Source organism: Quercus robur, chromosome 2, assembly GCF_932294415.1.
Source record: "Quercus robur chromosome 2, dhQueRobu3.1, whole genome shotgun sequence".
NCBI classification, from domain to species: domain Eukaryota; kingdom Viridiplantae; phylum Streptophyta; class Magnoliopsida; order Fagales; family Fagaceae; genus Quercus; species Quercus robur.
In genome coordinates, this window is record NC_065535.1 from 82,632,592 (window position 1) to 82,655,672 (window position 23,081).

At 34.8% G+C, this 23,081-nt stretch overlaps 2 protein-coding genes across 2 annotated transcripts; both read left to right on the forward strand.

The window, feature by feature from the left end:
• Positions 1-582: 582 nt before the first annotated feature.
• On the forward strand, positions 583-12,954 carry LOC126715366 (uncharacterized). The gene is made up of 20 exons (XM_050415941.1): positions 583-899; positions 981-1,015; positions 1,105-1,226; positions 1,794-1,883; positions 4,206-4,325; positions 4,416-4,499; positions 5,329-5,406; positions 5,775-5,900; positions 5,978-6,067; positions 6,466-6,501; positions 6,611-6,666; positions 8,041-8,188; positions 9,334-9,775; positions 9,875-9,966; positions 10,421-10,970; positions 11,265-11,400; positions 11,599-11,640; positions 11,904-12,057; positions 12,484-12,567; positions 12,650-12,954. Exons 1-20 carry the CDS (start codon positions 640-642, stop codon positions 12,773-12,775), a joined length of 2,871 nt encoding a protein of 956 aa, XP_050271898.1. The 5' UTR covers positions 583-639; the 3' UTR covers positions 12,776-12,954.
• Positions 12,955-19,474: 6,520 nt separating this feature from the next.
• On the forward strand, positions 19,475-22,823 carry LOC126715367 (uncharacterized). The gene is made up of 5 exons (XM_050415942.1): positions 19,475-19,639; positions 19,759-19,879; positions 20,094-20,197; positions 22,280-22,411; positions 22,525-22,823. Exons 1-5 carry the CDS (start codon positions 19,637-19,639, stop codon positions 22,549-22,551), a joined length of 387 nt encoding a protein of 128 aa, XP_050271899.1. The 5' UTR covers positions 19,475-19,636; the 3' UTR covers positions 22,552-22,823.
• The last annotated feature ends 258 nt before the right edge of the window (positions 22,824-23,081 follow it).

Below are 23,081 nucleotides of genomic sequence, written 5' to 3' on the forward strand. Positions count from 1 at the left end.
TTATTTTATTTTAAAACATCAAAACACGATTACTTAATTATATTCTTTTTTTTTCTTTTCATTACTTAAATACATTTTATTTCATTATTTTCCATTCTTTTACGATTTACCTATTTTATTCCTCCATGAACTTCTAAATGAAGTGTTAGATTTTCATAAAATAAAAAAGAAAGGGTTAGATGCATACTTATAAATTGGGTCATGTAAGAGATCAGATGGTGTGGGTGTAGTGTAGTAGGTTGTGCTATGAGTGTTATTATGAACAATTTTTATCAGACAAAATCGCCTCGTTTTAATTGCATCAAAACTAAATTACATCATTCTGAACTCAAAAGTGTGACATGTTATTGTGCACCTTTAGTGCGATGGTCACTCTATACGTATTAGTACTTGTGGGGTGTTGGGGGCATGGGCCGAGTAGAAAAACTCCCAATTAAAACGATAGGTGTGGATAGGGACCAAATCAAAAATTTTAAATTTAAAAGGGGTAAGTTAAGAAATACTCAAAACTTTATGGTTGAAATTTATAAATAATTTTTTTGTAGTGCTATGCCCCTCTTCCTTTTTTTTTAGATGGCGAAATTTGAATCCAACTCCAAGTTAGTTAAAACGAGTTTGGAGTCAAGCAAGAAAAGCAAAATGGAACGATGGTGGCGGTGGCGGAGTGGGAGCGAGAAATGGGTGCCATGGCTGATACTGCTTCTTCATATCGTCTCCATTCTCATTTTCACCAGAGGCTTCCTCCTCACCCGCACTGAGCTTCCCTTTTACAGCCATTGCTCCGATGCTTCCCAATCACCTTGCTTCTCTTCTTCTTCTTCTTCTCCTTCAAATTCTTCGCGTTGTTGGACCAAACCCGCCATCGATCGCCTCGTCATCATTGTCCTCGACGCACTCAGGTATTTCCTATCCCTATTTTCTCTCTTTCTTCTTCTTCTTCTCTTTTTTCAAATTATTATATATATTGTTTTGAATTTTAGGTTTGACTTCGTTGCTCCGAGTACATTTTTCGAAGGTTAGTGATCGTTTTTACTGTTTCGGATTAGGGTTTAAAGGATTAAGTAGAAGAAGAAGATTGATTGAGTTTGAGTGAATGTTTGACAGAGTCGAAGCCATGGATGGACAAATTGAAAGTGATACAAAGACTGGCTTCGGAGCGAGGATCATCGGCTAGGATTTTCAAAGCTATTGCGGATCCACCTACCACCAGTTTGCAGCGTTTGAAAGTCTACTTCTTTTCCTTACTTCACAATCACTAATACTTTACTTCTTCTATCTGTATTTGTGTGTGAATTTTGGTCTGCACTTTATTTATTCATTACTATTATTATTCAAAAAAAGAAAAAAAAACTATTAATATGGTGATGCTAAGAACTGGAATTCAATGTGTCCAGTGAGCTTTTAGCTCAAATAACAGTCACTTCTTCTTTGCATTAGTAACGGGTGGGGTTCAAGAGTCAAGACTCTCCGAGTGAGTGTACGACTTACCAATGGAAAAAAAGAGAGAAGAAGATTTGAGCTAACTGGTATTCAGATAGTAATGTAGTTGAAAATATTATGATAAATTCTTTTGTTGTGATGAAAAGGTGTCATGTAATGCAGCTCCTATGGAGACCCTTTTGTTGAGTTTGTTGGTTTCGGTGGAATTTCAATTAATTTTGGATGTGTTGGTTTCCTTAAAGCATTCAATACTTTTAGTTGTATTACTGGCCGTGAAGGACTCGAACAAAATTTACATGTGAAGCATGAGCTTTACCTCTAATAATGTCTTGTTCCTCTTGTAATATTTTCAGGGCCTGACAACTGGTGGACTGCCCACTTTTATTGATGTTGGGAATAGCTTTGGCGCTCCAGCAATTGTTGAAGATAACTTTATACATCAGGTGGGTTTTTGATTTCTTTTGCTCACATTAAGGACTTTCGCCTCATCAGTTTGATGGGTAGTGTGTACAAGCTGCTGTCCAAGGTGTTGGCTAATAGGTTGAGGGTGGTTTTGGATAACCTCATCTCTGAGACTCAAAATTCATTCGTTGGCAGAAGGCAGATTCTGGATTCAATGCTTATTGCAAATAAATGCCTGGATAGCAGTTTAAAGAGCAGAATGCTGGGTGTGGTTTGCAAGCTGGATATTGAAAAAGCTTATGACCATGTGAACTGGGAGGCCTTGTTTTATTTGTTGGGCCGGATGGGTTTTGGTTTAAAATGGAGGGGGTGGATTAAGGCTTGCGTTTCGTCTGTCCATTTTTCAGTCCTGGTAAATGGATCCCCTGAAGGTTTTTTTGGAAGCTCTCGTGGGTTGAGACAAGGGGACCCACTATCCCCGCTTTTGTTTCTTTTGATTATGGAGGTTTTAAGTAGACTCTTGAAGAAGACAGAGGAGTGTAATCCTATTCGGGGTTTTCATGTGGGAGTTGTGAACTCTGTTGGTGTGCGTATTTCCCATCTGTTATTTGCTGATGACGCTATCTTATTTTGTGATGCCTCTAGGGATCAGCGGCTGTCCATAAGGTTGGTGTTGTCGTGTTTTCAGGCTTTTATGGGTTTGAAGGTCAATGTAGGGAAAAGTGAGATTGTCTTTGTTGGGGAGATGAATAATCTAGATGCTCTGGCTAATATTCTTCACTGTAGAGTGGGCAGTTTGCCTATGAAATATCTAGGGATGCCATTGGGAACTTCTTTTAAGACAGCCTCGATTTGGAATCCTATTTTGGAGAAAATGGAGAAGAAGCTATATGGGTGGAAGCGTCACTATTTATCTAAGGGTGGAAGGCTCATGTTACTTAAGAGTACTCTCTCAAGTCTCCCAACGTACTTTTTATCTCTTTTTACTATTCTTAAAGCTGTGGCTGCTAGATTGGAAAGTATTCAGAGGAATTTCCTTTAGGGGTCTTCTGAGGGGAGTTTCAAATATCCTTTGGTGGCTTGGGAAAATGTGTGTTTACCCGTTGAGATGGGTGGTTTGGGGATAAGAAGTGTGGTGCCTTTTAATCAAGCTTTATTAGGGAAATGGCTGTGGAGATACGGTCGTGAAGTTACCCATCTCTGGCGGCGAGTTATCTCCTCTAAATATGGTGAGGGTCAAGGGGGGTGGAGTACTAATGTTTGTAGGAGGACTCATGGGTGTGGCCTTTGGAGAAGCATTAATGTAGGGTGGGAGAGCTTTTCTAAGCATCTGACTTTTGTAGTGGGGTAAAACACTCGTATCTGCTTTTGGCATGATAGGTGGATTGGTGACAATACTCTAAAAGTTCTCTATCCTAAGCTCTATGTGTGTTCAATGGTCAAGGATGCTTGTATCTCTAAGGTTTTGTGGATTCCAGAAGGGGGTACTATTGGAGTGTGGAATTTAAGGTTTTATAGAGCTTTTAAAGATTGGGAGTTGGCTGCATCTTTTTCTCTACTTCAGCTTATCCAAACTCGTATTCCTCGGGGTGATAGGAGAGATACTCTTTATTGGTGACTTAAAGGTCAGTAAGTTTGACACTTGGTCTTACTACCATGCAATTCGGGGTGCTTCGAATTCTTTGTTTCCTTGGAAGGGTGTTTGGAAACCAAAGATTCCTAAGTGTGTGGCGTTCTTTTTGTGGACAGCTGTACATGGTCGGATCCTCATTTTGGATAATCTAATGATTAAGGGTTGCCCTTTGGCTAATAGGTGTTGTATGTGTTGCTGTGATGGGGAGTTGGTTGACCACCTTCTTCTTCATTGTCCTGTTACCCATTCCCTATGGACTTTTATGCTATAGGCCTTTGGTATTCATTGGGTTATGCCAGGATTGGTGGCGGGTTTGTTATCTTGTTGGCATCAGTGGCTTGGGAAGCATTATTCGGACATTTGGAACTTGGTTCCAGGGTACTTAATGTGGATTGTGTGGTTGGAACGAAATTGTTGATCCTTTGAGGACAAAGAGAAGACGTTGGATGAGTTAAAGGTTTTATGCCATCGTAGTCTTTTGGAGTGGTCTCATTGTTGGGGTTTTATGGATTGTTCTCTCTCTGAGTTTTTGTCCTCCCTTAGCTTAGTTTCCTGACTACCCTCTGTTTGTTGTGCTGTTTGTTTCTTTTATTTCTTGTTGTTCATCATCATGAACTTCTTGTTTTTTCATTTTTCTCTCATTTATAATAGCTTTCTGATTACCTATCAAAAAAAAATATTTTGCTCCTTTTATTGTGATGTAAATTTAATATAAGGGGCCTGCTTGCAGTTGGTTCAAAATGGAAAGCGAGTAGTGATGATGGGGGATGATACATGGACACAGTTGTTCCCTGATCATTTCAAAAAATCTTTTCCGTACCCATCTTTTAATGTTAAAGATCTCCATACGGTATGTCATGTTTACATGTATGTTTAACTTTCAAGTACTTCTTCCCTATAATATTTGATTGAGTAAGATGTTGTTAGTTGATCATTACAGGTAGACAATGGATGCATTGACCACCTACTTCCAACCTTGTATGAAGAAGATTGGGATGTTCTTATAGCACATTTTCTTGGTGTGGTATGATTGACTTTATTTGTTAGGCAAGAATTGGTTATAAATTATTTAATTTGACCATATCCAATTTGTGTTAGTCAGGCAATATTCTGGTTGCAAAAGATTAGGATGTGGTGACTCTACAATGAGAACAAGGATATGAAGGAGTGCTCTAGGATTATCTCTCTTTACCACTAGACATGCACTCTAGACACTGATAGTTATTCTCCAAGCTGAATTTTATATATATTTATCACTAGACATGCACTCTAGCCTCTTGTAATTTTCAGAAGTTGACTGCAGTATGGACTTCATGTCAAAGCCAGTGTTTCCAAGAAAATGCAATTAAAGTCATATCATGTTTCTCATATCTTTAGAGATGCATGGCTTAAAAGAAAAAATTACTTTCAAATTCAATGTGCTGCATGATTTCTAAAATAAACTGAGGCGCTTAAAGAGTTTAATGAGACCAACTATGCTTTTAAGAGAGGGATGTTGGGTGACCAAGAGTTGTCTTGTTCGTATATAATTGTTGCAAGTCTCTTTGAGGGTTGAAGTTAAGCATTACCTGGTTGGTACTTGGTAATTACTAATTATTTAATCAGCTTGCTCTCATTTAAAGAGCTAGAACAAAGTCAATCAGTATCATCCATGCTTAGGCCTGCCCTTGTTTAACCTTTTTGTTTTATTGCATTGACACAAACGATGTAATGTTTGCTATTTTCTTCTCCTAAAGAGTTACATCAAGTTGTTTAGAGCTTCATGAGTCACAAATTATCACCTCCTCTTGGTGTATATAGTTGCATGCTGTAGGGGAAAACTAATATTCCTTGATCATTTATATGTGATTCAGGATCATGCGGGCCACATATTTGGTGTTGATTCCACTCCAATGATAGAAAAATTGGAGCAATACAATGCCATTTTAGAGGTATGTTTGTTGAATATATTCACACAAATCTTGCATTTCTCTTCGGTGAATTCCTTATCCTTGTTCTCTTGCAATTCGGCTTGGCACACATCAAGTTGCAATGACAACATTTTCAGGTTTTTAAATTTATAATTTTTCCCACAATAATCAAAGTTTCTGCTGGTTCTTATGCTGTTAGATGTTACTGTAAATTAACTATTGGAAATAGTGGGGTTTTTGTGGAATATTTGTTTTAGGTGCATAACAAGTTATTTTTATAAGATTGTATTTTTGGTGCTGTACTTCTTGAACTACCTAAAATCCTGCTTAACATTGCCTTCTTTCTGTCTTTGCTTACTTCAACAGACTGATCACTTATTCTGTTTCAGAAAGTAATTGAAATGTTGGAAAGCCAATCTGGACCAGGTGGCATACATGAGAATACGCTTCTTCTAGTGATGGGTGACCATGGACAAACCTTAAATGGTGATCATGGTGGAGGGAGTCCTGAAGAGGTGTAATATATATATTTCTACTATACTTTGCTGTTAAGAAATCCATTAATCATGCTAACTCTGGTAACATAATGCAGGTTGAAACATCAATGTTTGCCATGAGTTTTAAGAAGCCTACTCTTTCTATTCCGTATGAGTTTCATACTCCAACTTGTGAACAAGATTTGGTATTGCCTTTCTCTTACATGCTGTTGGCTTCAAGATTTCTCTCCTCAATTGGTTGCTTCCCCTTGGCTTTCTTATCCTTTCTCTACTTTTAGGAGGATGAGAAATTTCTTCATTTTAGAGTTGTTCCTTTCTTTGCTCGTGTCTCTTCTGCCAAAAAAGAAAAAAAAGAAAATATTCAACTAGAGAAAGTGTTAAAGGTGGATGAAACTTAATTAGATGTGGCTTTTGTAGAGTTTTAGAGATAGAATATATGGATAGACAATGTAATCTGTTGGTTGATTTCAAGCATGACATTTCCAGTTGATAAACAAGTGTTGGGTTTTTAGAGTCAAGGCCCAAGTATTTTTTAGTGGGTCGCTTTTCTTCTGGAATAAATTTTTTCATCCTCCACTTTCAGGATGGGAAGAAGTTCTGCATCAGCTCTATCCAACAGGTTGAAATGGTTTATCTATCTGATGACATATCTTTAAACTTCTTTTCTCTTGATTTAATTATTTTATATTTCTCATATGACCTGTATTAAGTCAAGTCACTCTCTGCAGCTTGACTTTGCAGTAACAATGACAGCACTGCTTGGTGTCCCCTTTCCTTATGGAAGGTGCAGTGTAAGCATCCCATTGGTATCGACTTTTATATATGTTCATCTTATTTTTCATATACTTATAGGATGGATTTATGAATGATTGCCAAGCTCAACTTTATTTTTCCTCACTTCCTTGTCAGTGATGCAGGATCCTTTGGACAAAGAACTATAAATTGTATATTTAATATTTAAATTTGGTTTAATGTAGAAATGGCTTCAATAATTACACTTTGGTGGAGTAGAGTTCAATGTAGCATGGATTTTCATGAGGAAGTTTAATTGGTTTTATTTCTGATTTTCTGGAGGAAAAAGAAATAAATGTAATTATCAGACCTTCTAGTCCCAATTAAAAACCTCAGGTAAATTAATCCCAGATTTCCTAAGCAATTGTACCTAGGAATGGAGGCAATCATACTTTCTAGCAAAGCTTCGAAGCTGTAGGAATCTGGCATTCCTTGTTCTGTTTGACAGTTTGACTAGAACTCCTAAATATGAAACTAAAAGATCTTTAGAAAGTTTGGCAGTTCAAACCAGCCATAGACCATGATAGGCTGGACATAAAGCCCAAAAGCAGATCTAGACTCACATACTGATGAAATGCTCGTGGGCCCACTAAAGCTCATTCTGGAAAATTTGGAAGTCTTTAACCCTTGACACAATTAAAAATAAATGGAGCTTCCCTGGTTGGCCTTATATCAGCATTATTTTTTTAAAGCTAAAACTTGAGCATTATAATCAGCTTTTGCTGACTCTCAAAAGTCTTCAGTAGGTTGCTTGCAAAATCCTCCGTCTGCAAGTCCATAATGTTAATGGGATACGATCACCATAGATCAGCCTAAGATTAAAATGGTTGTACCTAGTGCACAAGCTATTGCTTTTGCGATCTCTGGGAGAGGTGGTTGGTCTTGAATGAAGATAGGATTTGTTCCCTTCATATTGTTTGTGAACCTTGATGCTCATACTTGCTTATTTTTGAAACTGCAAAGCACCCTGTGTTCAAATTACACGAATCTGTGACTGTAATGAACTTCTATGACATTCATGTAAGTGCAGAATTGCATTTTACTGTGATTATTTTAAGATCAAGGAGTTTGTTCATATTAGATTAATTTTATAAGGGTTATATGATGTGGTATTTAGTTTGTGTCCCTGGGAAGAATTTTTTGAGGGTTATACTGGCTGATATATTTGTGGAAGTGGCATTTGAACATATATGAGATTATTTTCTCTTATTGCTTAAAAAACTTGTTCTTTTATATGAGAGAATTGATGTATTAGACCACTAACTCACTTTTGTTCCATTATGTCATTATTTGGCTTGAATGTTATTGTGGGCATTTTCTCTTTTAGGATTAACACTGATGACTGATGAAATTCTTTATTAACCAGCATTGGGCGTGTTAATGCCGATCTATATGGTTTAGTTGCTGATACACTGAACTTGGAAGATGCTTGTTTAGAAAATTGCCAAAATCAGTCAAAACTGGAACAATGGATGCAAAATTACGTCAATGTACTCTGTATCAATTCTTGGCAGGTACATCTCATATTGGCTTTAGATCATAAACAAAGATCTCACAATTCATCTCTTTTCCATTTACTTTAGTGGGTTATAACATGTGATCATGGTGGTGGACTTTAACATGACTTTCAAGTAAAGCATTTGAAGAACTTTTGCATGCTTTCAAATTCTTGGCATGGAAATTTATATTGAAAAGGTGCCAGCAGAACTAATCCTTCCTCCCCTAACGCTTTTAGTTATTTCTCGTCCAAGCTTGGCCAATGAGCCATTTCTCAACTGGCACTTCCTCCTCCTTTAATAAGGGATGGAGGGTGAGGTTGTGGGTTCAAGGCCCCCCCCCCCCCCCCCCCCCCAAACTGAAAAAAAAAAAAAAAAAAAAAACCCTCACCCAAGCTTCTTTATTCTCTAAGATCTCTGAAAGATTTGGTAACTTCTCCCTAAAAGTCATTTGCTCCTCGTAACAAATTTATGAAGGTTGATCCTGCACATATTTGGCACCTCTATTTTCCAGCATCCCCTAATTCATTATCAAGCTTTTGAGACACAATATTGATTCTCAACCACCTTTGCAGTGCAAGAACCATGCACACTTCAGAAACCTTTGATTCCACATCAAAACTGAGCTCTTCCCCCCTTCTTTATGTTGGGTGGTGCTAATCATGATTGAGTCTAGATGATGGTACTTAGACTCAATTTTTACAAGCCAAGAAAATGCCTTATAAGCTTTTTCCTACCTCTTGGTTATGGGGTTTAGATTGTACAAAGAGAGATGTAATTGCCATCTCCTAAGTTCTCCCTGGGCTTGTCTTTTTTTGCCCTGTTCATGTCAAAGACCTCTTCTCATATGTTAATCTTGTTACACCATCCAAACCCATGGCTCCTTTGGCTTAAGTTATGAAATATTGTAAATAGAATGGTGGAACATGTAATTTGGAAAAAGGTTCGCATAACAATATCATCAATATGCATAGAGATCTATATCCTTAAAAATTTGCATTGGGGTATGCCTCCAAACCTTTATGTATTAAGAAAGCCACGATTTTTTTAATTCTGTTTTATTATTGTTTTAATAATTAGCTGGCTACAAATTCTTCATTTAGAGACACATTTTTGTTTTTGTTAGTCATTACTTCGGTAACACTAGGACTCTTCTTGTTTAGGTGAAAAGGTATGTTGATGTTTATTCAGCGTCATCAGTCATTGGATTTTCCCATGAAGACTTGTTGCAAATAGCAGACGTATATGCTCAAGCAGAGGAGAATTGGTCACATACAAAGAAATCATTGTTAGATAAAAATGAATGCTGTGATTCATTATTACCTGCTCTTAAGAGGCAAATTGATTTGTATGTTAATTTCCTAACAAGTGTTGCAGAGCTAGCACGCTCCAAATGGACTGAGTTTAATCTAAATATGATGGGTATTGGTTTTGGCATTATGCTAGTATCGCTCCTTATCCATTTTCTTGCTATCAAGAGGGTGAACAAGCAGTATGGTGCTTCTTTCACTTCACGTGGAGATTCTGGGATTTCCTTTGGCTTAATTTGTGCTTGTTTTGTAGTAATTATACGTGCAAGCAGCTTCCTCTCAAATAGTTATATTTGTAAGCTCTTAGTCTCTGACTTTTCATGGCTTTATGGTTGCACATTCCATCTTATATGCTGACATTTGCAACCTTGTTTTTTGGGAACCTTGGGATCAGTGGAAGAAGGAAAAGTAGCAAATTTTCTTTTGGCTACAACTGGCTTTGTTAAGTTACGTTATTCAATCATGAAGAAGAAGATGCTATTAGAAGTAGGTATTTTGCCTGAGATTCTTGTAATTCATTTTTTCAGCAACCTTCAATGTTGTGGGTATGATATTATAATTTGTACATAGGGTATGTTTGCAAAGCATAGGATTTAGTTTCTGTGCTCATCCTGAAAAATTCGACTTAAACTCATGTATTTTTATATGCAAGTTTGTCGAGACTGTATAGTAATCTAGGTTGGTATTTGATAAAGTTCAGATTTTGTTTAGTTTGGTTTTAAATTTTTAACTCTTAAACATCAAATTGAGACCCTGTTCATGATTTTTACCAAATAATACCAAATCAAAATCAGTTACACTAATGATGGTTTGTGTGGTTTTTTTTTTTTGGTTCGTTAGACCCTCTTAATACTTTTGTATTTAATATTGTAATATCGTTTACAGAAGGTTATTCAAGATTTGTTTCTCTTGAAGCTAATGTTTCAGTCATGTATTGCAGGCAGTTGTCTTCCTTCTTTTGATCACCTTCTGCAGATTTTCTATTGAAGTTGGGCTATCAAAGCAGGCTGCCACCTCACAATTTCTGAATGAATCTACTTCATTGATGACCAGTATTGCCTCAGGGCTTCCTTCTTGGACATTTATAGCTGAGGTTGTGCCATTGCTAGTGCTGATTTTATTGGCATACTTGCTATACAAGACCATTTCTAGCAGATCTTGTAAAGGGATTTGGAAGTACGTGATCATGGGAACCATTTTAAGTTATTTGCTCATAGCAGTGCATTGGGCCTCAGAAAGTAGCATAAGGAGTCTTGCTCTGGTTTCTAATGTCATTGGCAGAAATTGCATCCCTCAAATAATTTATACAATTGGGTTTGGGCAATTATTACTACTGGCATTTGGTTGGCAGTTAAACAAAGTTAAATTTTTAGATGGCAAGGAAAACTTAGTTATTAAGACAATCGGGATGCTCTCTGCTTGGAGTTCAATAGTCATTCTTCTATCAGGACAACAAGGTCCCTTGGTTGCCTTAACATCAATAATTGGAGGTGATTATTATTTTTGTACCTAAATCCTTGTTCTAGTTTCAATTGTACATAGGCTAGATGCATGCTTTTTGCAATTTTATATTCACATAAATGCAAGGTATTTTTTTAAGCTTTTTTTACTCCTTGGAATTTAGAGAATTTGTATTTGCTTAGTCAAAGAAGTTCAATCAGTACTTATTAAAAAAAATATCAATCAGTGGATGATACTTGTGTGCATATTGGATAATATCAGCTTTGCAAGTCTAGCATGCTTTTTTCATAGAATTTGGTATATATAAGATTGTGTCGTTTCAGGTTATTGCATAGTGAGGTTGGATAATATAGAAAAGGATGCCAAGGACAAAATTCGTGACGTTTCGGCTGTTGATCCTCTGTCTGTAACACAATGGAACCTTTTAGCTGTGTGTCTGTTTTTCTGCACTGGTCACTGGTATGTTGCTTGTTCTCTACGTTTCAGGTTGTAGCTTTGCTGATTCTACTTCTGGTATTCTTTATGTTACATCCTTAAAATTCATTTGGTTTTACACCAATACGAGTTTTGTTTTTGTTTTTTTTTTTTATGCACGTGGGCTAGCATTCACTCATTTACGCATTTGTCTTGCATAACCTTTTAAAATGTTTTCCTCAGGTGTGCTTTTGATGGCCTTCGATATGGTGCTGCATTTATCGGGTGAGTCATTGGCTTGTGCCTACAAGCCTAAATAGAATTTTGAATTATCCATGTGAAGGTAGTTAGCCAAACTAACCCAATCAAATGAGTGACAAGTGACAACTCAGCTGTCACTTTTGAGTTCTTGCTTGAGCATGAGATCTCATTAATTGTTGACTCCCCCACTGGTGATGCAGTCATGTCATTACCATTATTAATGCTCACATGTTCATTATAATATCCATTGCCTTGTCAATGAATGATTTGACACTATTAATTTTCAGGTTTGATGAGTTTATTCTTATTCGCCAAGCAATTCTTCTTACAATTGACACATTTGGTTTTTCGCACATCCTCCCGATATTTGGACTGCCATTTCTTGTCGCATGCCAATATATGTTGAGTCAGAAACGATTCATTTTAGTGCGGTTATCTCAAGTAAGTTCATTGTCTGCATGTGTTTGTCCTTTTGTCATATGTTTATTTATTCACTAACGTAGGGAACATTTTTAAAGAATAGCCCTTTGGAATTGCCTTTAGCCAGTAAAACCTATGAGTAACTGACCCCACCCGCCAAACCCAGTTGCTGGGTTTTTTGTTATATGTTTATCAAATTTTCTTCCTTATTTTATTTTTATGTTTATATTTTTGTAAAAGAGAATCATTTTAGTTGGGTCATGATATGGTTAGCTTGTCTACCTGTGGTAAACGGTGGTTGATTACCCCACCAAACTCTTTGGTTTAAAAGGTACTCTGCTTTTCCCCAATGGGGAAAGAGTGGGTTTGATTACCTGCAGCGTGCTCCCACAAATATTTACTTTAGGAAAAAAGAAAGTTGGTTGATTACTTTTTTATATTTTTTAGGCGTATATGATGTATGGGCTCATCACAGCTGCTACAGTTACAGTCACGATGTTATGTGTCACAATTCACAGACGGCATTTAATGGTAAACACTAGCTGGATTGTTTCATTTATATCAATCTGTGCACATATGATGCCATACTGATATGTTCATAATATCCTGACAGGTGTGGGGGTTGTTTGCTCCTAAGTTTGTTTTCGATGTGGTGGGTCTTATCCTTGCGGATGTCTTAATTTGCTTGGCATCACTTTTCTGTTTTGATCAAGCGGAGGACGATGTTCCAAAATCCTAGTACTGAGAAGCGAGAAATGAAAGTCATATTGCGAGCAACTCGGAACCTTCTTTTCAAGATATTTTGCTAACTGATTTTTGAACGATTCATTTTGTAAGATTAAGATAGAAATTACATAGGCACATTTGTAAGAACATTTAGAAATTCTAGAAAGAAAAAAAAAAGAATGTTTTTTGTGATATGCTTGTTTCGGCCCCCTCAGTTTACATGGCTCTCCTTCACCCTTTTTGTTCTCTTGGTTGATGACAAACAGAATCAGAGAGAGAGCTCTGATTCTGAATGGTACCCAGTTCGCTCATACTTTTCCCTGACTTCAGTGCCTAGAGTGATTCCCATGCCCAGGATTATCAATTGGATTCTGGATTATAATCACATATATCATGTGGTTCTATCCATTCCTATAGATCTATGGCTATTATCAGATGCCCTAGAGTCTATTCAGTATACATGCTTCACTTAACATATCTATACCATAAATGCCAGCTATAAAATGCTCACATCATCTGACTTTGATGACTTCCCTCCAACTACTTTAAATTGTGGTCTTATCTGTCTTGCGATTGAGGTATTTTTCTCATCTAATTATGTTGTCCACATAGTTCTACGCTACATGTTTGAATTGCCCTGTTAATAATTGTTGAATGAGTATTGGGTTCTAAATCCATCAGGTGTGTAATTTATCAACAAAGAAGATATATTTTTGGAGTACTATATTTTGCTGTCTATTTAATACTGATATTGGTATTGGTGATGGATCTATGGTGATCTGTCAATCGGCTAGGTCCAGTTTTGTATGAGATGTATAGTGTGGCCCGTTTTTGTTACATTTAGTCGGTGGTGTTAGTTGGCATTACATTGTAGTACTCACTAAGTCACTATGCTGTTTTAAGGGATGTGTTGTCAATCGGCTTATGCATGTTTTTTTGTACGAGATGAGATGTAGTGTGGCCCGTTTTTGTTACATCCAATTAGCTGTATTAGTGGCATTAAAATTAATTGATATCTTGGTCTAATGATAAAAAATAATCATCATGTAATTGATGGTAGCTCTTTTATCATCAGACTAAGGTATTGATTAGTTTTGGCATAAGCAGAGATTGAACTCCAAATCTCTTATTCAACCATTAGAGATTTTAACAGTTAAGTTAAAAGAGATGTGTTGTTTGCAATTGTGGTTAAAGATCTTATCTTGTTCATGTTTTAACTAAGTGTTTGTTTGGTTTAGCTTTTTGGAGCAAAAAGTCATCATTGCGATTTCAAATTGTGTTTGGGGGTTTTGGCCAAATAAGAATGGGTGGTCTGTCTAATTCAAATTATAGGCAGAAGAGCGTTTTGGACATGTTATTACGTGAACTCAAACAAAGCTGTTAACATGATAAAAATAATCAATACGAGAATATATATATATATATATATATTTATATAAATAAGCAAAAACCTCATGTGGGACCAAGTGACATTTCTTGAGACTCTCTTATTCTAGGCTTCCATCTCATCAAAGTTTACATTTATGTAACTTTTAGTTTATTGAATGTGTCAATGAAGTAAATACACATTAATTATCTATAGGTATGCACTAATTTATATTTATATATATAAATTTTATATGGTTTTAAAAAAAAAATTATATACGAAAGAAAAAACATCACTTGAGAGACCATGCGGTTCTATCGTGTGGCGCTTTGTTAAAGTAATTTTTCATTTAGCTTTCCACCTCAAGTTTTTTACATATTTTGGATTATAATAAAATTCTATTAATAGGATATTACTATTTTCACTGAATGTTTAACCTACCACTATTTTCACTGAATTTTGGATAATATTTCCATATGCCAACTAATTAACAACTCCCTCCAAAAAAAAAAAAAAAAAAAAAACATTAACATGAAATTACAAATTTTTTATGCTAACTCCAAGCCAATGTAGAAACAAAAATTATGATTAAAAATTTCATCAAACAAATAAATGATTAAACCAACAATCAACTTACTACACCACATTTTTTTGAGAAGATTACCACATAATAAATAATTTCTAATTTATGTAATTTTTTCTCTATAATCTGAATTTTCCATCCCCTACCACCATGTATTCTTGGCACGATGGTCACTCTACAAGTATAAGTGCTTGTAGGGTGTGAGGGGTAAGGGTCGGAGTTCAAGTTTTTAGGAAGAAGATTTACACACATATACACTTAGATTAGACTAGTGTAGAATTTCTATCTTGCTTACTGTATTATTCGCACATCACACAAGATCATTGCTAATAGTTAATAAAATGAGCAATGGTATTTTACACACTGTATTTTTTAAGTTTTATAACTGAAAATGTAACTTTAATAGGTCACATTTTTAAGTGTAAAACAGGTTTTTCCCTACTAAAATGTGTGTTATGTCGTATTTTATACATATGTACTTATTTTTAAAAATATTTTTTTTGCTTACTGAACATATTAAACATATCTTAAACATTTCTTATATTCTACGGAAATATTTCAACTCGACTAAATTTTAATAAACTTGGTGATACTATAATTGTTTATTGTGTTAAGGATAGTTATTATATATGTAGGGGTAAAGTCCCCAGATCAAACAATGGGCCTTGGGCCCCATATAGAGTTCAACTACATTCGAGGAGAAAGTGTGGACGCCAAAACGGTTCCCGGCCCAATTCTTATGGGCCCAAACTTATTTAAAAGGCGGTCCGAGGAGGAATGTCTGCTCAGACGTGCCAAGTATGGCTCAAACATGCATCCTATTAAATAAAGAATCACTCCAACGAGTATTAGTAGTAGGGATGATTCCCACAAACCCGGGAGAGGGAAGAGAGTATAGGATGTCAAGGGAGAGATTACAGCTGCCACATTAAATGCAGGGCAGCTACTTTTCTGACCGCATTAATGTGGAGAGAACAGCGAACAGTGTTACCTTAGCCACTACAACTCACAGAAAGATAGGGAAGATGTCCGATGGGACGGACACTTAAGTGAAGGTCCAGATGATCAACAAGTGTAAGGTTCTGATGACTTCAAGGGGGCTATATAAGAGAAGGGAATCCCTATGAATATGTGAATCGGAAAAAAGAGGAAGAAAGAGCAGAAGAAAGAGAGAAAAACCATAGCCTTTGATCAGGAACAGAGGTGCACCCATACGTCTCCTCGGACCGAATATCCAGTGGACACGAAGGGGACATTCTTATGTTTAATTGTTGTATGGTCCAAAGTTAACTAATACTCACTTTGTTAGGGTCTAGTTCTGTAACCCGCTCTCTACAAATTCATTGTCTAGAGCTTCTTGGGCTAGAACCACTTACTTGTTGGGCCTGGGCCCCAACACGAGCCCCTACAATATACTTTCTCAAAAAAGAAAAAGAAAAAGGATTGTTATTATATACGATAATTATGATCAGAATCAATATTTTAGTTTCGTGTTTGACTATTTATATTATATATTAAATATCAAATGGTCATATCATGTATTATATTAAATTCGAAACATAAATAGAATTTAAATCAAATCCAAATTAAATTCTAATTGTTTAATTTTTTTTTTTAATTTTGGCGCCAAGCACAAAAACCGAGGGGACTAGTAATAACTCACATGTAACTATTGCTTTGACATTATGTAAGTTTTTTTTTATAAAACTATAATTTTTTCACAACTTTGATTTACTAATAAATTTTGAGTCATTACCTATTATTTTTTGCATAAATTCATTACCTTGTTTCTACCACTCATAGTTAGCCACATAAATGTTGTGACAAAAGCTGTGAAGCAAAAGTTGTCCACAAAATTTCTCTTTAAATATCTATAGTCTTATATATCTATATTTATCTTTATATGTTATATGAAATAGTATGACAACATGATAATTTACTATTTACGTTACCACCTTGTGTGACTTAACTTTTACTCAAAAAGAAAAGAAAAGAAAAGAAAGGTAAGTCACAAGAAATCATTGATTAAAAGTTTTGATCAATTAGTGTGTCACTAACTGTTTTAGACAATCTTTCTCAAAAAAAAAAAAAAAAATTGTTTTAGACAATGTCATTTGCTCTCTAGATATTTTGATAAATGCCTTTTAAAACTATTGCTTTAAATTTAAACTAAAACAATGTATTTATTAGTTTAATTTAGTTTGAAAGTGACTTCTTATTATGATTGGCATTTCTAATATACACCAAATTTAGCCCTACATAGAAAATCTAAATATCATTTTCTCTTATTGGCTTCTAGCATTTTGAGTGCTTGGTAAAGCAAATGTTGTCTTCATAAATTAGAAACTTAAGGCTTCGTTTGGGAGTTCATAAAGGGACGGAATAGAATGATCATAAGGGAATGGAAATGAATGGAATGTATTTAAGTAAGGGAAATGAATGGATTGGAATTATGTAACCTTGATTGGATGTTTTAAAATAAATGAATGAAAATGAATGGAATGTAAGTAATCTTGTTTGAGAGTAACATAGAGGGAATGAAATGAAATTATTTTATTACAATATTACTTTTAAACCCTTATTTTAAAATAAAGAGTTGAGTATATAGGGGTATTTTAGGAGTTTTAATACAAAATTCATTAAATCGAATTCCATTCCTTTCCATTTCTCCCAATTTCAAGAGGAATGAAAATTTGAGATTTTAAAGGAATAGAGAGGAATGAGTGTACCCTCCTACTCATTCCATTCCCTCCTACTTTTTTTTAGAGAATTTCAATTTATGGCATCCGCTCTTGATGACAGTTATTTATCATCAGACTAAGACACTAATTAGTTTTTTGGTGTAGGTGGGAATTGAACCCCAGTTTTTTGGTATTTCTAATATACACCAAATTTAGCCCCACATAAAAAATCTAAATATCATTTTCTCTTATTGGCTTCTAGCATTTTGAGTGCTTGGTAAAGCAAATGTTGTCTTCATAAATTAGAAACTTAAGGCTTCGTTTGGGAGTTCATAAAGAGATGGAATAGAATGATCATAAGGGAATGGAAATGAATGGAATGTATTTAAGTAAGGGAAATGAATGGAATGGAATTATGTAACCTTGATTGGATGTTTTAAAATAAATGAATGGAATGTAAGTAATCTTGTTTGGGAGTAACATAGAGGGAATGGAATGAAATTATTTTATTACAATATTACTTTTAAACCCTTATTTTAAAATAAAGAGTTGAGTATATAAGGGTATTTTAGGAGTTTTAATACAAAATTCATTAAATCTAATTTCATTCCCTTCCATTTCTCCCAATTTCAAGAGGAATGAAAATTTGAGTTTTTAAAGGAATAGAGAGGAATGAGTGTTCCCTCCTACTCATTTTATTCCCTCCTATTTTTTTTAGAGAATTTCAATTTATGGAATCCGCTCCTGATGACAGTTCTTTATCATCAGACTAAGATACCAATAAGTTTTTTGGTGTAGGTGGGAATTGAACCCCAGATTTCCATTCCCTCCCACTTAGACTCTTAAACAAGGGAAGGGAATAATATTTTAAAATTATTCTTTACATTCTATTCCATTCCCTTCTCCCAAATGAGGGCTTAGAGTTATTAATGAATCAAAGATAATTAAGATTGATAAATAGTAATGGATTCTCTTATAATATGATTGAATGATAAAAGGATGCGTAGATGCACTACCAGAAAAGTGTTTTAAGAGCTTTAATATTTGTTTATAGAAATTGATAGATTTATTTTTAAATGTACCCACACATTTGTATAGTGTTACAAACTAGTTCTTATAATAATGTTGAATATTTTCTTTGAGCTATTAAGCTATTTTCAGATTGAATATACCCATAAATAGATCTATTTAGATTCTTTCATTCTTTTATTCCTAATTTCTAATTTTTGTGAGTGTGTGTGTGTGTTTTTTTTAATCTTGAAATCTAATGAAATGCATACATATTCCATCCTCTCTCTCTCTCTCTCTCTCTCTCTCTCTATATATATATATATATATATATATTAATTACTAGGATAAAGCAAACTATCCTATCCATATTTGTGGTTGAAATTTTGACATTAACCTAAAATTTATGTTATTATATATAATATTTAAGTTGGGGAAATTAAACTCTATTTCTTTTTCCCTTTTTAAATATATTTTTTCTTAGATTTCAATGATAAAATATTTTACCAATGGAGCCTTATTTTTTTTTAATTATTATTATTATTATCTTTGATGAAAATTTGGGTCAATAATTTTTAGGATAAAATACAATTTACCTCCTTATGGTTTGGCTGCATCATAATTTAGTTCACAAACTTTTAAATATTATCTTTGAACCCATAAAATTTGGAATAAAATGAAAAATTTAAGGTTTCGTCTAAATTAATAAATTTTACATTTTGTTGACAAACAAATTACCTTTATTTGGATTTGACTTGGATCAAAATTTAGTTTCACAATTTTTTTTAATGGTTACATTTTGATTCTCTATGATTTGGATTAAAATGAAATCATTAGGAGTACTTTAGGCGAAACCCTAAAAATTTTATCCACACTAAGAAAATATAAAAATTTATGAATAAAATTGTGATAATATCAACCACAAGAAAGTACAATTTTATTATTTTTACAAATGGAAGAAGTCTAATCAGGCCAGATGGGCCATGCTCAGCCAAAATTCCACAAACCTCACCCTAATTTTCAGCCCAAAAAAAATTAAAAAACCCGCTTGTCAAATATTAAACCCAGTCCGATCCACTGTTTGTTTCTATAAATACATTAATTTGATCTCTTACGATACTCGAAGGATTGTAGGCAGCTTGGTACTGTTCTTATCTTAAACCCTAATTTCGATCTCAGCAAAAACCCTAGCCCCCATCTTCTCCCACCACTCTTCAACACCCCCAAAAAAAGAAAATGGTACTTTCTCTCTCTCTCTCTCTCTCTCTCTCTCTCTCTCTCTGTGATATTAACTAAGTAAATAGACAATCTTCTTTGTGTTATTTTTGTTGTGTTATTTATTTATTTATTTTTTGCAGACTGGAGAGGCAGTGAATCCAAAAGCCTACCCTTTGGCTGATGCGCAGCTCACAATCTCAATAATGGACATTGTTCAACAAGCCGCCAACTACAAACAACTCAAAAAGGGTGCTAATGAAGGTCTCTTCCCTTTTTTTTTTTTTTTTCTTTTTTTTTTTTTTTTTAAAATGCCTTTTTGTGAAGTTTTTGAAATTGGGTTTTCTTGAGTTTCATTTGATTTGAGCAAAAAAGTAAATTTGAGAACTTGGTTTTGATTTTTAATGCTGTTTTGGTTGTTGGGTCATATTTTCTTTTTTACTGATATGGGTTTTGCTTTCTAATTGGGGGGTTTCAGCTACGAAGACATTGAACAGGGGTATTTCTGAGATTGTAGTGATGGCTGCGGACACTGAGCCACTTGAGATTCTTCTCCATCTCCCATTGCTTGCTGAAGATAAGGTAGTTTTCTTTTCCTTGATCACTGTGTGGGAAATGCACTTGTTTTTTTAAGTGTTTAATATATGATTATATGGCATGAATTTTAGTTGGAATTAGCTTTGTACTTGGGTTGAGTATGTGATTTTGTAGTAGCAAATAGTTTCTTTTCATATACTTTATTTATTTAATTATTTATATACTTGTGGATGGTCTGTGTTTCTTAGCATATTAGTCATTGTTGTCCTTTTGGTTGATTTTATTTGGACACTTGCAGTTGATGAGATCCAATTTGAAATGTTGTAGTGTCTTTGAATAGACAGCTTAATTGATAAGTGTCTTTGGGTTTATGATTTTTATTTGTATGGATGTATGTGGAGGAAAGAAGTTGTAAAGCTTTTGGAGTGTGGTGGTGTAGAGAGTAAGTGTGAGAAACATTCACTTGGTTGTTTTTTTTTTTTAAAAATAAAAATAAAAATATAATTAGTGGTTTGAACAAGGGTACTCTACTCCCCTTCCCTCCCCCTCAATCCAGACAGGACCTTAAAGCATGGGTCAATTGTTCTCTTTCCTTTTATTTGGCTATATTTCTTGCTTTTTGTTTCTTATTTAAACAAAAGAACCTGTCTCACAATGAATCCTGAACCTATGAAAGCTTGGCCCCTAGTAATCTACCTTTTATGGACTCTTAACATGCTGTACTTTGGTTTACCTCATTTAAAATATTTTAGTATTCTCAGGCTCTTATAAACTGAGGCAGTCAGTGGATAATATTTCATTAATTAAACTAGCCAAAAGGCATGAAGCTTCCTGGTGTTTCCAATGGCAATGTCTAGAGTTCAAATCTCCCCTCTCCCAACTGTCAAATTACGAAAAGAAATACCCATTAATCAAAAACTTTTTCCATTAGTTAGACTAGTATTGTTACAAGATGAACAATGGAGATTTTGGAACAAGATCTGGAAGGAGTATATTTTTGGATTTATGATGGTAAATGTTTATAAGCTAAGTGAGCTATTTGTAATTCCATATATATGAATGTAATATGTTCAACTTGAAGATATCACACGGTTGGAATAAAAATGCCTTCTCTGAAGTCAAGTTTTTTGTTGGACAAAATTTTTCTCTAAACCGGTTTGGAGGGAAGTTCCTCCAATCCATTACGTGGCAACTCAAGAAACTTCCCATGTGTACTTTTAGTCTCCTTACCTGCTTAATAGTCATTTTACCTGTTTAAATGATTTAATGAATCATGTGTTTATTACACATGAATGGTCCTATAAAGCATCACATAATGGGTTGGAGATTCTTTCAACTCAGTTTGGAGAAAAACTTTTCCCAGGTTTGTTAATGTTGGATTTATCATGCTTGGAAAATGGATCTAGAGAAGCTTCCTGATGGGCTATTAGATTTGTGACTCTTAAATGTTTGTGTTGCCAGGTTTACACCGGTGGCATGTGTTTTTCACTAATGTGGGCATCTAACTTTATTTTAAATGCTTTCATTTGTTTATAAATAACAAAACTGTATACTTAATTAAATATTGACTCATATCATTGTCCTAAGCTGTACCTCTAGAAGATAATACTGATTGTTTGGTTTTCTTTAAGGGTCATTTGCTTATCTATACACACAAAATTTTTGTGACTTCTAACATGTATTGGTTATGAACATGCAATACAATTAGACATTTGCTGTTGATTCTAGAAAGATTGCAATTGGAATCTGTTTACAAAGTAGAATAATTCATGACTTGTCTGGCAAATTAGCATATGCAAACTATAAGCAGTCTTGATTAACAGCAAACCTTTCATCCTGGTCATATGACTAATGAAGAAGTTAACTTTGGATACCTGTCGTGTTTAATTTGAGCTGGGTCTTAGCTCTGAGATTTGAAAGAGGTGCCACTACCTATCCCTGCAGTTATTTCATGTCGAGGACATGGAGCTTGACCTCAAGATACTCTGTTTTGTTTCCCTAAGCTAAATACTAGACTATAAGAATTGAGTTTTAGGATTTTATAGCTACAATGTAATTGGATTTTATTTTCTTTGATTCCCTGAAATGTGTCCTGATCCATGTTATAATTCTATTTGAATTTGGTAGAATGTACCCTACGTATTTGTCCCTTCGAAGGAAGCACTTGGCCGAGCTTGTGGAGTCACCAGACCTGTCATTGCCTGTTCTGTGACATCAAATGAGGGAAGCCAATTGAAACCCCAAATAGAGCAACTCAAGGTAGTCGTTGTTCTAATTGCATTCTTATATGCTGTCATGTTTAATTTGTGTCTTGTGTCCTTTCTTTGTTGAAATTGGGTTGTGGATTCTGAGATTTTGTTTGTGAAATGTAGGATGCCATTGAGAAGCTCTTGATCTGAAGTGTTATAGGGTGCATATTTTCGGTATGATGGGCTTCTTGGATCATAGTGGACGCTCCTTTAGAGGCTTTGACTGATGAAGTTGTTGTGCTACTAGTGACCTATAAGATTTGATCTCTATGCAATTGGGGAAAATACTCTTAAAATGTATCTGCTAGGAGTTTGGATAATTGATGCTTTGATTAATGTTAAAACCTGCCTAATGTGATTTGTTTGCTTTTTGGCTGTAGTAGTTTAAGGAATCAATGAGTATTCCTTTTTGTTTTTTCGTTTTTCTTTTGCCTCCCTTACCTGTCTTTTTCATGCTATTGATTTGATAAACTGAATGTGACTCTTTAGTTTTTGCCACATGGGTAGGAATTTGATGGAAGGGTTTTGGATCAAATTTTAGAATTTGATAGGGTTTGTCGGAATCTTAAACACGATCAATATTTATACAAATCTTAAGTTTTATGACCCATACCTTCCACAGTTCCATATCTTTCTTGACATTTTTTCTTTCTACTTCCTTTATTTTCGGGTCCCAAAAT